This window comes from Lutjanus erythropterus, chromosome 22 (assembly GCF_056507025.1).
Source record: "Lutjanus erythropterus isolate fLutEry1 chromosome 22, fLutEry1.hap2, whole genome shotgun sequence".
In the NCBI taxonomy this organism is placed as follows: Eukaryota; Metazoa; Chordata; class Actinopteri; order Lutjaniformes; family Lutjanidae; genus Lutjanus; species Lutjanus erythropterus.
Genome location: NC_139338.1, coordinates 8547240 through 8561828, shown reverse-complemented (window position 1 = coordinate 8561828; position 14589 = coordinate 8547240). Strand labels below are relative to the sequence as shown.

General features: G+C 38.4%; 1 protein-coding gene across 2 annotated transcripts in view; it reads right to left on the bottom strand.

Moving 5' to 3' along the window:
- Positions 1-14589, bottom strand: part of ano2b (anoctamin 2b) — a 90663-nt gene that overhangs the window by 75411 nt on the left and 663 nt on the right. For both annotated transcript variants that reach the window (XM_084710720.1, XM_084710721.1), the window contains exons 2-4: positions 7414-7610; positions 5266-5307; positions 1639-2022 (exon numbers count right to left, since the gene is read on the bottom strand). In XM_084710720.1, coding sequence (XP_084566846.1) covers positions 1639-2022; positions 5266-5307; positions 7414-7610 — 623 coding nt within the window. The remainder of the gene's footprint in view (positions 1-1638; positions 2023-5265; positions 5308-7413; positions 7611-14589) is intronic.

Below are 14589 nucleotides of genomic sequence, written 5' to 3'. Positions count from 1 at the left end.
TTATATCCTTAACAGCACCTCGAGTCTCACCCACCTCTTTCCTCTAAGATCTGAGCCAGGTGCTTATGTAGGCGCTCACCTTAAATAACTCAAGACAGAGTTACATCAGATCCTGTGTTGAGGTTTGTCTTTAAAAAAAGCCTGTGCAGTCAGTAAAAACTACAACATTTAGTCTGTGAATCAAACCACAGGCTGCTGGGTACTGTCTGAAATTATAATCCTGATTAACCAAAAGCGTTGATCTTATTAAAGGACTGTGCTTTTTTCCTTATTTTTTCCTTATACCATAAGCTATTAATGACATTATGTATTATGAGAAAATTGGCCATTAAAACTGGGAGGAAGTCAGGCGATAATTCTCCTTAAGTTTGTTCTTCTGAGGAGCGTTTTAGCGTCTTTAAGCTCCTTGCATTGGTTTTAAGGCCCACAATAATAAACTATCTTGGTTCACTGCTCTCATCAGCAGTATTTCCAGCTGCAACACACGGTTCTTTTCAGCAAAGAAGCTCTGATAGCAGGCAGACAAGCTAGCAACTAGTTGGTGAACACAACGGAGCATTTAGCAGCTAAAGAGGCAGATATTTCTCTGAGGAGCTGGTGGAGACCAAAACAGAGCTAAAAAGGAAAGTGACTTAGACTTACATTTGTCAGATGGCAAGAAACACAACTTCAAATGAATGCTAATGTTACATCTTGTCTACTGTCTTAATTATATAATCATGTAATATCAACTGAGGTGATACTTCTTCGTTATGTTAATGAAGAGAAGTTAATTATTTTGTTATCAAGATAAGAAAGCTTGTTTTCAAGATAAATTAACACATTAGCATGAAACGATGACCTTTGTTATCATGAAAAACTAAATGATTAATCCATTATCACAACAAAATTTGCCTTTTTTCTCTCAAGATAAAATAATTAACCCATTATTACCAGAAAACAGGTTTGTTATCTTGAAAAAAAAAATAATTAAACCGTAATCACAAGAAAATTAGGTTTATTCCCTCAAGATAACACAATAATTAACCCGTGATCATGAGAAAAACAGTTTTCGTAACTCAAGATAACAAAATAATGAACCCATTATCAAGAGAAAACAAGCTTTGTCATCTTGAGATAAAAGAATAATTAACTTGTGATTTTTGAGACGATGGCATTTGCAATTAGTTTTCCAGTTATTCAGTTAATATTTATTCAGTTTCAGAAAAGAATGCATTTACAACAACAGCTAATCCATTACAGTGAACACTGGAGCAACTATTGATGTAAGCCAACGCGAGCTACAGCCAATGATAGCAACAGCTGTGTGTTTAATGTTTCCCAGAATGTGTGTTTAAGGGCATTTAAGGGTGAATTAGCATTTGGCTTACAAACAGCTTTGACTTACGTTGTCTGGAAAACTGTGTGAAAGAGAGACAATGAGCAAATGAGTTGTGATGGTGACAATTTAAAGTAGTTTCTTGTATTAAAATGATTGCTGGCCTGGAGTTTTCCACAAGGCTTTGAATCCACCAACATGTGCATTACTGCATAATAATATAACACTGGAAAGTCAAAGTTATGTGTCTACAGGTGTCAGTACCGTGTCTTGGAGAGGAGAGGCAGGGGAGGATGTGGACATTAGTTTGGCACACTCACCTCTCTGTCTCTCTCTATTTCCAGGCCGGCCTCCAGCAGGTTGGCCTCAAACTCCTGTCTGATCAGACGCATCTCGTGGTCAGCGGGCTCTGTTGGTTCGTTCCCTCCTGCGCCTCCGAGCTCCATGAACACCTCACCGGCACTCACCGCCTCTCCAGGTACGCCGCCTCCTATTCCTGCCGCCGCATCTGAGCCCGCCGAAGGGGGAAAATTGCCATTGGAAACGATCGATAGCCTGTCGTGTGAAACCGACGTGCTGGCAGAGCAACGTATGGAGCTGTGCCGCCGCTGATGGAAGACGAGAACGTAGTCAACTTTCCGTCGTCCATCGGAAAAGCAAAGGCCTTCGCCGCTGCCCTGAGGGCTTGAAGCTGGACCCTCAACCTGTAGAGAGCCAATAGAAATCAAAAGGGAATGTAAAATATTCGAGCTGCAACAATTAATCAACTATTAAATGAACTGCCAAGTATTTTGATAATCATCTTCAGTTTCTTAAATGTGAATATTTTTGGTTTCTTTACTCCTTTAGGACAGTAAACCGAATATCTTTGGGCTGTGGACATTTATAGTAAGGATGTCATCTTGAGCTTTGGGAAACAGTGATCAATGTTTTTCCCCATTTTTTGACATTTTATTGACCAAACAAGAATTAATCAAGAAAATAATCAACTGATTAACTGACTATGAAAATAATAGTTTGTTCAAATATACAGTAAGTCCTCTGTAACAACAGCAGTAGCTGTAGTGAGACAGAAGAAACCAACCATCTCCATCATACTCCCATTTGTTTAAAATAATCATAACAAGGTATAACAGTCCATTTAACAAATTGTTCAAAGACAGCACACACAGAACCTTTAAGCAGCAGTGGAGTTATGTAATAATCGTTTGAATGAACTTAAACATCTACTGCACTGTCAGCACACGCAAACAGAAGTGGCTTTTGGCAGGTTCTCAAAACACTGAAGTGAGAACCTTCAGCAGCAGAGTGGGCAGTCAGCTCACCTTTGGCAGTTTTATTCTTTATTTAGACAGAGGGAAAGTAGAGAGGGAGACTAAACATGGAGGGCACAAGAGGGAACACTCTATAGGCTCTGGGCATGATGGGATATTTTTTGAGCTTCCAAAGAGCTGGTTTCTTATTTATCAGCAGGACAGATTTCTAGAACATGGTGCTGTGCGTCTGTGATACTGCTGTGTATGTCATAACACACAAACAACAAACTCAGACTGAATTTATTTATTTAAAATTAGACTAATAAACTGTCTATCAATCACTTCAGTTTGACATGTGCCTGTATTTTATAGTCTAATGAATGTCCTCTTGCTAAAAAACAGATAAACTCTTGTGCTGTCAGTTGGACTTTGGCCTAACTTTCTGCAATACTTAACCAGAAAGACAGAAAAACTTATGAGAGAGATAACTAAGCTAGCTAGCTTAGTGATATCATGAGTCACAAGTCATTACAAAGCTAGCTAGCTTAGCTATCGTAAGTCATTCTATTTTGTTTAAACAATAAATAGGACAACATCACTTACATAATTTGGATAAGTAAATGAGCACATGGCACAAATGTACAGTCAAGCTCAAGTTTCTCACAGAGTGGACCTTTAACATCTTAATTTTTCATCTATCTTGGTCTGAAACTGTTTCACAGTAGCAACATCACTGGTTGTGTTTTGCTAAAATAGAATAAATGATAGGGAAGGTGGCTTTATCTATGCCTCAGAATTATTTTTTTGCATTCAAAGTAAAAATATCCAACATTAATCAAGAAATTCTTTAAACCTGCATAGGCTGTTTTCTTCCGGTTTTGCCACTTTGACATATCATCACAATTTAAGTTGATATGACAAACTTTGCATAAAAAGCTTGTGTGTGTATATATATATATATACATATATATATATATATATATATATATATATACATATATATATAGCAGTCAAGTAGTGACAAAGCAACATTAGCATTTATTTGGAGTCATGTTTTTGCCACCTAAGCTAGGGCATGAGTCCAATACTGACTCTCCACTGGTCTCAACCATGGTCTCCACCAATGGCTCACTGGCTGAATGCTTCAATATTTTCACCAGCTAGCGAGTCGCTAACTGTATCTATCTTCTGTTTGTTGTTAAGCAGGTAGAGTATAGTGGTTTTTTAGAGCTTTTTGCTGGATACAACACCCTTAAAACAACAGTATGAGAACACTGAGACTGAATTAAAGCAGTAACTTTACAGGCAGCTAAACAAGCTAAAACTCACAGTAAAGGTCCACAAAGTAAATTCATTTGATAATTATTTTAAAGTTCATCAATTAGGCCTCTTTCACATTGTAACACTGTTTTCACATTGTCAGTTAATGAGCTGTTAGTGTAAAAATCATTGGTTACAGCTACTTTAATGATGTTGGTATAACATTTTAGACCACCTAGTGAGCAACAAGCTGCTTTAGCCTCAGCATTTCCCACTAGCCGAACAGCTAACATCTAAGCTATTTACTGAGTGGGAAAACATACATGTTCAACTCCTACCTCACCCCTCTCAGTATACATAGAGAAAAATCAGCAGTTGTAGCAGTTTAAGTTTAAGTACCTTGCATCTGGAGATCAGTGAAAAATGGCTGCATGCTTTGTTGGGTCCAAAGCCAGAGCCCTTTATTCAAACGTCCAAATTGACCTTTTTTTTCACAGCAGTCATTTTGAAATAAACACAGGTGTTACCAATGATACGACACCATTCTGTGATTGTCACCTTAATTAATATGATTGATAACACCTGTGTGTGACCAGCTATTTTATATTAATATGGCTGCTGTGAAAAATGTTCTCAGTGGAATTCATGCCCTATCATGTTCAGAGTGGAACAAACAGTATTTAGTCGCCATGTGTAGAGACATAATGTATTTTATAAAGCCAAGAATTTTTTCATAATCAGTTATCAACATATACAATCATTGTATGATTTTGAATACTTTGGGGGAATTAGTAATCAGTTGCACACAGTGGAAGTAAACATAGCAGCACTGGACTGTGTGAACTGTTAAATAATAATATACTGTGGAAGTTTTCGAAGTTTTCACCCAATGGGACACACAGTACAGTACAGTACAGTACACACAATGACTGCTAGCTTCAAACTCCCAGAACTTTCTGCAAGAGTGTTTCTGTTGGCTGACATTTTTTTTAAATCAAGTACAACATACTGGGAGGATTTGGATCCAGTTTCAGAAGATGACAAAACCATTGAGGGATGTTCCTTGAAGGTTCCCAGAAGGTTGTAAATCATTTTCATAACCTCACCTGTTTGCATTCAATATTTTAATTACGTCTAGAAATGAAGGTGAAAAAATAAATAATAACGCTCTGGTTATGGTAAAAGATCGTCACTGTAGTATTATGTTGTCTTATTGCCTGCATATTGGGGTCTATATTGTCTCACATACAACAGTAGGTACAGAATCCCCTCGTGAAACGTGGTTCATATTGAGGTTACCACACAGGTGAATATAAAAACTGTCTCGTTAAGAAGCTGTTGGCACAGATTGGTCTCAGGTGTAACGAACTAAACTCAAAGCAAAGACGAGAAAAGCAACAGTGTCGTGCGGACGGATACTGTTGTACTTACTGGGATCTTGTCTTCACTCGGGGTGATCGGCATGCTGTTGCGCTTCACAGACACAAAGACAAGTAGAAGAAGAAGAGAGGGAGTGAAAGTTGGCGCTTTTCGCAGGAAAAAACACCCGGATTAATCAGCACCGCCACCTTAATCCCCATCATCCCCCAAAATGACACCCGAGGTCACTCCAGCTAGTCCCCAGTCCGAGATGAGCGGCGGTTCACCCGCGCCTCATCACATAGTTTAGTTAAAGACGGATGTGTCAGATTGAAGGGACTGAGCAGCCTGATCACATGCTGGTGATACCCATCTATCCAACTGTGGGATCTGGAGGCTGCCTGCGCACCGCCGGCGTTTTTGGCACACAGCGTGCCACACTGTAAAAAATGTCCGTCTTCAATATGTTCATTACTCTTGATGCCGAGTCTCAAAATAAAATAAAAATCAAAGAAAATCAAAACATTTTTTTTGCCAAATTGGTGAACATTCTAACATTATTCTGTGTGATTTCAACTTCTTTAGAAGTCTTTGAAATGACTGGCTGAGTCTCACATTTCAAATGACAATAAAAACTCTCATTTTCAAACATGATTTGCGATAAAAATGTGAAGCGACTTCACCTTTCCTGGGGGCTTTTCCCCATATTTCTTATTGCAAGATATGTCCCGTGCTCTTATTTTGAAAATGACAGGATAAGGTGGGTATTTTTTGCAGCGTGGAGAGAGGGAGCAACCTTGGTTGCTCAGACAGCTTACTGATGTAACTTGTGTGTTACACCACAATCAAAGAGGCAACTTTATATAAAATGTGTGTGAGGCTTTGCTTTTGTCCCAGGATTAGGGGAGACTGGGGGCAGCTGTAACATTTTTACATTCTCTGTCATGAGTCATGAGCCAATTTGAAATAAACTAGTTTTCTAGGACAAGACTATACTGTTATATTACATTTAATGAAAAACATCAGTGTAACAATTGCCCCCTTGGTTGAGGGAATCAATTCATCACAATCTCCGGTTCACTATCCTCCTTGAAAAAGAAAGTATCCCAAAAGGAGAGCAGTAAAACTTTATGAGCCTCCAGAGAACAGTAATTGCTATCACTGAATGAGAGCTAACATTAGCCTGAGTGTGAGGCTGCTAGAGTTCAGTCATTACAATACAACAGCATCAGACTGTCGTCTCTAACTAAATTTCAGCCTATCTTAGATCAACAGTTGTCCATTGACTGGTTTTGTTATTTACAGTCAACACTGATCCTAACTATTCCTGGTAATTCAGTATTATTAGTGCGGCCACTGTGTTTGGGCATTGATCCACTTGGACAGGGTAAGACCGAAAGAGCATGACAGCTGACTGATAAACCTAAAATTATGAAGCTATCGTGAATGCTCAGGTTCAGACAAGGTCACAGAATAATAATTAGACATGTCTATAAAACAGGTTTCTTTAGCTCGACATGAATTCATACAAACGTGTCAAAATTTTAAAAATGAGCAGTTAAGATGGATATTTTTTGCAGTGTGGAGAGAGGGAGCAGCCTTGGTTGCTCAGACAGCTCACTGATGTAACTTGTTGTTACACCAATAACACAAGCAACTTTATAAAAAATGTATAAATCATTGCTTTTGTCCCGGGTCTATTTTTATGTCCATTTTAGGAAAAAATCAATCAAACAGCCTACACAACAGACTTCAGACACACCTCTCTCACTGATACACACACTGACACACACACAGATACTGAGGCAGCACTCACCCCAGGCTTTACCATTAACCTATTTCTAATATCAGCCTTAATCCTCAGCTGAAGCCTTTTCCCTAAACTAACGTTAACCTTGAACTCATGTGTTCACACTTTTTTACACAAAATCAGGTCAAAATTGTTTGAATTCAACCAAATACCTCATCTACAGCTCTTATTTTGAAAGGGAATAAACAGCTTGAGAACCAAATTTTAGGGAACAGCTGTCTCCATCATCATCACAGATTATAATATCTGAAGACAACTTTAATGAGATTTTTTTTTCTGCTAACTCATAAAATGATGCAACACTGTGAAATCCATTACCAGCGCAGGAAATTAGCTGATTTTTACAAGTTGCTCCAAGTGAGTGTGAGCAGGAACCCAACCACACACACTTTCTTTGTTACTTTAATCACCTGTAGCAGACTTTGTGATTCCTCAGCCTCTGGTTCATCTCTATAGGGTTCAGGCTCCAGGATGCTGTAGGACATGGGGTCCAGTCCCATCCCGGACATGTCCTTGGTAAGATGGAACAGGGCATCGCTGTGGATGGACGACGACTCGCTCAGGGCTGTGGCCACTCGGATTAAGCCAGCGCCATTGGCCCATGCATCTGGAAGACATTCATTTTGGAAAATAGAAATGTTTATAGCATTTTGATTGGACATTTGGTCATTTAAGACTGCACAAGGAACTCCAGGCTAAGATATAACTGTAAAAATTTTAAGGTTTATTAACCAGAAATCATGTATTGTGAGGTCAGTCACTAAAACTAAACATTTTAGACATGGAGGCGGGGAGGAGGTACTTCTACAAGCAGTGGGTCCAAAGTGAAGCGGGGTGAATCAAGAGCTTCTTGGATGATTCAGCTCTATCGATTCAGGTGTATTTTCACATCTTGTCCTGTGCAGCTTTCTTCTGTTTATCCAGGTAAAGTCAACACGCCACGCTTTCACATGCATTCACAGCCTGCTTCACATTTCTGCACTTTAAAACTGTAAGGAAATAACCATTAAAAATGGTTCTTCTGCCATAATATGAATGAGATAACAGCATGGCAATAGAAGAAATTATCATACATTTGGTTGAAAAGATTTGCCAGCTGTCAAGTCACTAAGTCTCATTGAAACAAGGGACAGGGTCACATTAAGGCTCTGGAAGAAACTTGTTGCTGGATTTTAAGTAGTGAAGTGAACTCTGTCCATCAGAGGTGAAGGTGAATGTCTCTGCTGTAGCAGTGCATTAATCCCCATCAACACTTTGCCATCCTGGGGAATAAGTTTTTATCTTTCTTGCTGAAAACCACACCAGCATTATATTTTAAAGTCAAAAACCAGACTTTCCACCAGAGAAACAAAAACCACATTAACTTATATAACTAATGTACTTAATTTAAACTAAACCATGAGCTTTTCTGAAACCTGACCGATTAGTTTTTGTGCTTAAAACTAACCAATTAGTTACAGTGCATTTATTTTGAAAGTCTATGCAGATGCTGCATATTGTCTCTGTCCTCGAATCTACAAATTTTGACTTTTTTTCATAACTCAATGCTATTGGTCATCCTTTATGTCTGTTGGTGTGTTTTACAAATATTTAACCATTGAAAAGTGTTGAAAGCAGCATTCATATATATATATATACATATATATATATATATATATATATATATATATATATATATATATATATATATATATATATATATATATATATATATATATATATATATATATGTATATATATGTATATATATATATTTTATTTCCTGAAAATTAACAGTTTTGGACAAACAAGGTTTCTGCCCCACAGCAATGATATTTATTATTAACTTGAGCCAAGTGCCCTGCATATGCAAAACAGATGCTAGAAGGGTTCCTATAATGTCCTAGTTTGAAGCGTAGGACCAAGTTGTGAGAACGTGTTGCAGCAGAACCACAACCTCATCTTTTTATATTTTGGTGTTTGTACAGATTAAACAACCAAGATATAATGCATTATTAGTGATTTAGAGGTTTAACCACTGGGCAGAGCCAGGCTAACTGTTCCCCCCTGTTTCCAGTCTTTGTGCTAAGCTAAGCTAACCGGCTGCTGTTCTACTATAAGAGGGGAAAGACTGTTCTGTCATAAAGAGTATCTACAGTCTCACAGCAGTGCATGAACAAGGACGATGGAGATGATTTTTCCATTTTCTTCATGACACTCAGTACGACTTTTAAACTGATGTATTACCATCATCTCATTGTTCTCATTCCACAGTTAAGGTTGCACTAAATAAATAAGAAATAAAGATGCATCCTCCAGTTAAACTTTCAAAATAAAGCAGTTTGGTTGGGTTTAGGAGACGATCGAGGTTTGGGTTAAAATCAAGATTGACTATTGGTCTCAAACTGAAACAGAACACCAGTCTCCCCTGTGAATTTCATCCAAACCAGCCTCCTTTGTAGTGGACAGAAATGGACAGTTTGTGTCCATGTGTGCGCATCTATAGATTACATTTTGTGGCCACTTCACAAACGGCCCTGATACTGGGCTGACAGTATCTGTAGTTACAAAACAGTCCCAGTAGAGTCTTGAGATCTATCATCATGACAGCGCAGAGCATTACTCATCCACTTTTTTCACACATATTTTCCAAGGAAGGGTGGAGATTTGAAGTGTCGGTTTTCTCATCAAATCAAGGACCTCATGGGGACGGTGCCGTCTCACAATTCCTGTTTTGTTTAGTTTTTCTAAACATGTAAAACTGCATAAAATTTGTCGACCAACATCTTCAGTCACTGCTCGTTGGAGCCACTGATATGCAAAGTGGCCTAGTGAAGCTTTGTTTCACACTGTGCAAATTGATGCGTGTGTCAGTCAATCACAAACCCTGTCTCAAAGCACTTTACAAAGGACAAGCCTACGTACTGTGGAGCCAACTTCTCAATAGTCAGTTCCAAAACACAGGGAGCACGATGTGCAGAAGTACGGCAAAACAAACAGTGCAAGAAAAATATTGCAAATAATGTGAAAGTCTTAATTCTATTTTGTACACATGCTGCTGCAGATGACTTGTTGCTCACATGGAGTTAAAGTGACAAAACAGACATTGGTCCACGTATCAATCTGACTGCCGTGTTGTCAGGAACCGCAACAGATTGCGGTTTTTTTTTTTTTTGCAATAAGGTTACTATGTGTGTGTATGGTTATTTTAGGGATACAGACAGCTGTAGCCATAGTAACGCACCAGGCCACGTGCTGTGCTCTCATTTCAGTACCATGGACAGCGCTCTCTCTCTCTCTCTCTCTCTCTTTCTGTTTTATTCTTTATTTCCCTCTCTCGTCCACACTCAGTTGTACAACACTTAAACATACTGTTTGACCATGAGAATCTGTCAGCCGGGTCAACAGAAGAAAATGTTCCGGGAAGAGTTCTAGCCGCTAAAAGGAAAAGGATATTTCATGGCAACAGTTGTGCTCCTGTTCCTCACAGCTCACTTGACAGCAGCACAGTAGCCTGGAGGTTAGAGAGGAACTGGAAGGTCGCCAGTTTGGATCTGGTAGGAGGGGAGATGAATGAGAAAATCCCTCTTGTATAAATATAAAAGCAGGGCATCACAGCTAACCGAAATGAGGCTCTGTTGAATGTTTCTGGATTTTGAAGTAAAGTAAAATAAATACACTTTGTCCAGTTGAAAACTGTCGTTTGTCCAGTCTAGAGTAGAGATTCCCAAAGTAGGTTTTGTGGTATTTCATATACTGAAGGAGGAAGTATTACAATCCATCTCATAGATGTGATATCAACTGTCAGAATGCTTAAAGATAAAATCAGCAGGGTTTGTCCGAGTTGTTCATAAACGCACCAAAAAGATGCCAGGAAGTCAAATACCGACGTTTTGTGAGAGACAATGAGAAAATAAGGAAATACAGACAGAGGGCAGAAAATCTGCAGATAAAACCAACACCACACTTCATAACTGATAACTGAATGGCATTATGTTTATGAAACTTTTTTTTAGGAAAATGTTGCATATCATGTCTTTAATTTAGTTTAATTTGTTGATTAATATGTAAAGATTAAAGTTAAGATGAAATGAAAAAAGCCTTTTAAACTCTTTTTATCACATCCTCATGTCATACTGTGCACCTCTGACAAAATATACTAAAAAAAATCTTTTTTTTTGTATTTTATAGATCAAAATCAGAAATCCAATTGTGTTTTCTTCCTGTGAAAAAAGATGCATGCTTATGTAAGCTACAACCCACCAATAACATCTTGGCATCCAACTGTCACAACAGTGACAGTTACTGTAGCAACAGTACGGTGCATTGGTGTGTCTTCCATAATGTTTACGACTTCAAAAACTTGTTCCATTTCCCCAAGATACCACGATTACAGGCCCGCTGGCTGCAGTGCTACATGTAGCATATGATGTGCTGGAGGCCAGGCTTCACTGATTAATGTAATGTACAACAGCCTAAGTTCATAATTTGTACAAGAACACAACTTAATGACTCTAATCACTGATTTGGGTGAAAGTGGATCATGCTTTATGGAGAAAATTCTGCTGCTTCCGCTGCTCAGGATCAACCCTGAGGCTAATTTTTGCTAACTTGGATGCTGATAACGGGCAACGAAACGGGGCTGAGCAGCTTCCTGGTGAACATGGCCGGACCAGGACTGAACACAGCTTCTGAGACAGACAAGGAAATACAATATCAGGGTCATTTTACCACATTTCCTAATGAGAAGATAGCTTTATTTGTTGCTGACGTAGCTAACTGCTAACTGCCATCACCTCTGTTAACCATGCATGTAAGTTAGCTGACTTAACACCCATTCAGCACTTTTAATTACTGCAACGTCTCCAACCTAGTTCCCTGTATAGCACTCTGCTTTCTGATTCAATGTTAATGTTTTGTCAGAAATTAGCATTTTGTCACATTTATATTGCTCTCTTATCATATCTAATAACATATTCCCTCTCATACGGTGTCCCTGGAGACAGATTATTCTAAATTGGGGCTTAACTTTTAACTTTGTTTCCTCTTTGAGTGTGTTGAACAGTTTCCTCTGAATGTTGCTTTCTCTCTGAACCTTTTGGAATTTCACTCAGCCTCTGTTCCTCCGAATGATTGTGTAAGATAAACACTGTCTATTTTCACAGCCATTTCTAATGGCAGAGACAAAGGGCATCTTTCAGGGAACAGCTAATGGGCAGCATCGGCAGCGCAGCACAAAGACTTAATGCTGATGCTTTTATCACATGTTGTCTCGGCTCGGGCTCGCTGATTGTATGGAAGCCTCTGCCAGGACGCAGCTGAACACACTCTTAACCCTGTCTTATTTGCTTTCATGTTCTTACCATCTTGATTAAACGAAAATACTGTATTAAAGTTCTAAAAATGTTCGGCGTTTGAAGTGATGCACAAGATCTGTAACACTTGTTTTTGAAGCTTTATCAAAGCATTTTGTTGTGCTGAAATTCACAAGAATCTTGCCCTAATTATCAAATTCCCCCTCCATTCAAAAATGTGTTTTCCTTTTTGTTACTTGGAAGTTTGATCTTCACTTTACAGAATGTTGTATGAAGAGTTTGACACCAGAATCTACTAAAGGGGCAAAAGTTTTTCTGTGCTCACCTAAAAGGCACAGCACATAATTTCTGTTGCTGGGAGTTTCTCAATAAAAACAACAACAGAAGATGGACTCTGATGGTGTCATGAAGTACCATGGGATCATTTGAGTTGTCTTCAACATTTGCAGCAAATGGCAAAGAATAATCATAGTGCATCATGGGCGAGTAAAACAAACAATAGAGGGGCTAGCTAGCTAGTTTTCCTCCTTCCTCACTCTCTGACGTATCATTTGTACTGATAAAAGAGAACTGTTGGACCAACTTTAAAAAAAAAATATTCAGTGGGCAACACATAAATGATGACTTCAGCTTTTTCTAGTTTGTGTGTTAATCTAACTTTTTACCTCGATTTGAGAAAACTTAATTCATTTGTGTGTTATCGATTGAAGTAATTTTTGAAAGAAACTTTTTTTTCAAATCCAGTCAACAAGTTAGAACAAGTTAGTTGTTGTGAAATGTATTTGAAAACAACAAAAACAAATTTTTGCCTAACCAATTAAAAGTATTTTTTAAAGTCAGTTTAACTAGTCTCTTTTTACTAATAGTAAAAAAAATTATTGCAACATGACTACTTCTAATTTTCATACTTAAAGTACATTTTTTCTATAGAACTTTCATACTTTTACCCAAGGATTTTGATACAGAACTTTAGCTTGGAGTGAGGTACTTTCACAGTGTGGTATTAGTACTTTTATTTAAGTATGAGATATAAATATGTACTAAATCACTGACCATATCAGACACAAATTGTTATTCCAAGCAGAGTATTTTTTTATGTCCTCAAACATGTCTGGAGGGTGTCTTTCATTTTCCATACAACAGCACTGATAGAACTTTCCCCATGTGTTATTCTGGGTAAACAAACTACGTAGAAGTCTGGCCCTGATGCAAGGGGAAAGCCGTGTGTGTGTGTACAACAGCTGGAGCATCATTATTGGCTATCAATGGGTCATCTCCCATCAAAGATACCGTATTATAATGACTTTGGAACATAAAAACTCCAGGAGGCTCGATAGTAAATCCTGACTTCCCAGAGCTGCCAAATCCCCCCCCCACACACACACAGTCAATATTGCCTGCCTGCATCATTTGAAAATGTTTCCCTGGAGCAGCCCAATAAAACGCACCACAACGCACAAGTTGCTTCTTCTGATGTCAGCCTCTCAGCTCCAGGCGGTTTCGGAGCAGCAGGGGATCGCTTTGTTTAGTCTTTGTCTTTCAGGGCTTATGAGATCTTTATCATCACTGTCTTGCTGCATCACAAAAACCAAAAAGGATCATTTGAAATCTGCCCTGATGGCTTCCTCACCTCACCTGCACTGTAAAAAACACATTTTTTTTTAGTTCAAACTAATTTTTTACAGTGTACAGGAAAGCACAGCAGCATTGCAGAACTTACAAACATGAGTTCTTCTAACTTGAAGTCTTTTGACTTGAATGAATGTACTGTACAGAGTTCGATCAACTCATTGAATTAAGTTCCCAAAGATGAAGCAGCTCCATGTAGCAGCCTGAACACTAACCTTTTTTAAAGCTACTCCAAAAAAACTTTCATGTTTTGTTGATTTTGAGTCCTGTGTGGACAAAACAGGTAGCTTTTCCACCATAATAACCACAAAATAAAAACTAAAAATCTACTACTGTTTTTCTTTAACTGGTTCACGTAGGACTCACTACAACTTTGGCTGGGAAAATGTAAACACAGGCTCATTTAATCTGATTTCAAAACTTATTGGCAAGCAGTAAGAACAGCTACATTAAAATAGCCAGTCTTCTTGCTGATAGTCCTCTTTGCTTATGTTGGCCAGATATATGCATCAGTATTAAATGGACTGTTTCATGGTCAGGTAAAAACTCCTTGTAGTAGCTTTAACTGTTAAAGCCTATTTTTACAGTGTACAAGGAAGCACAGCAGCAGTCAGCCATGTACACTAACCAGGATTACCGCCTGATTGAGGTTTACTGAGAGGG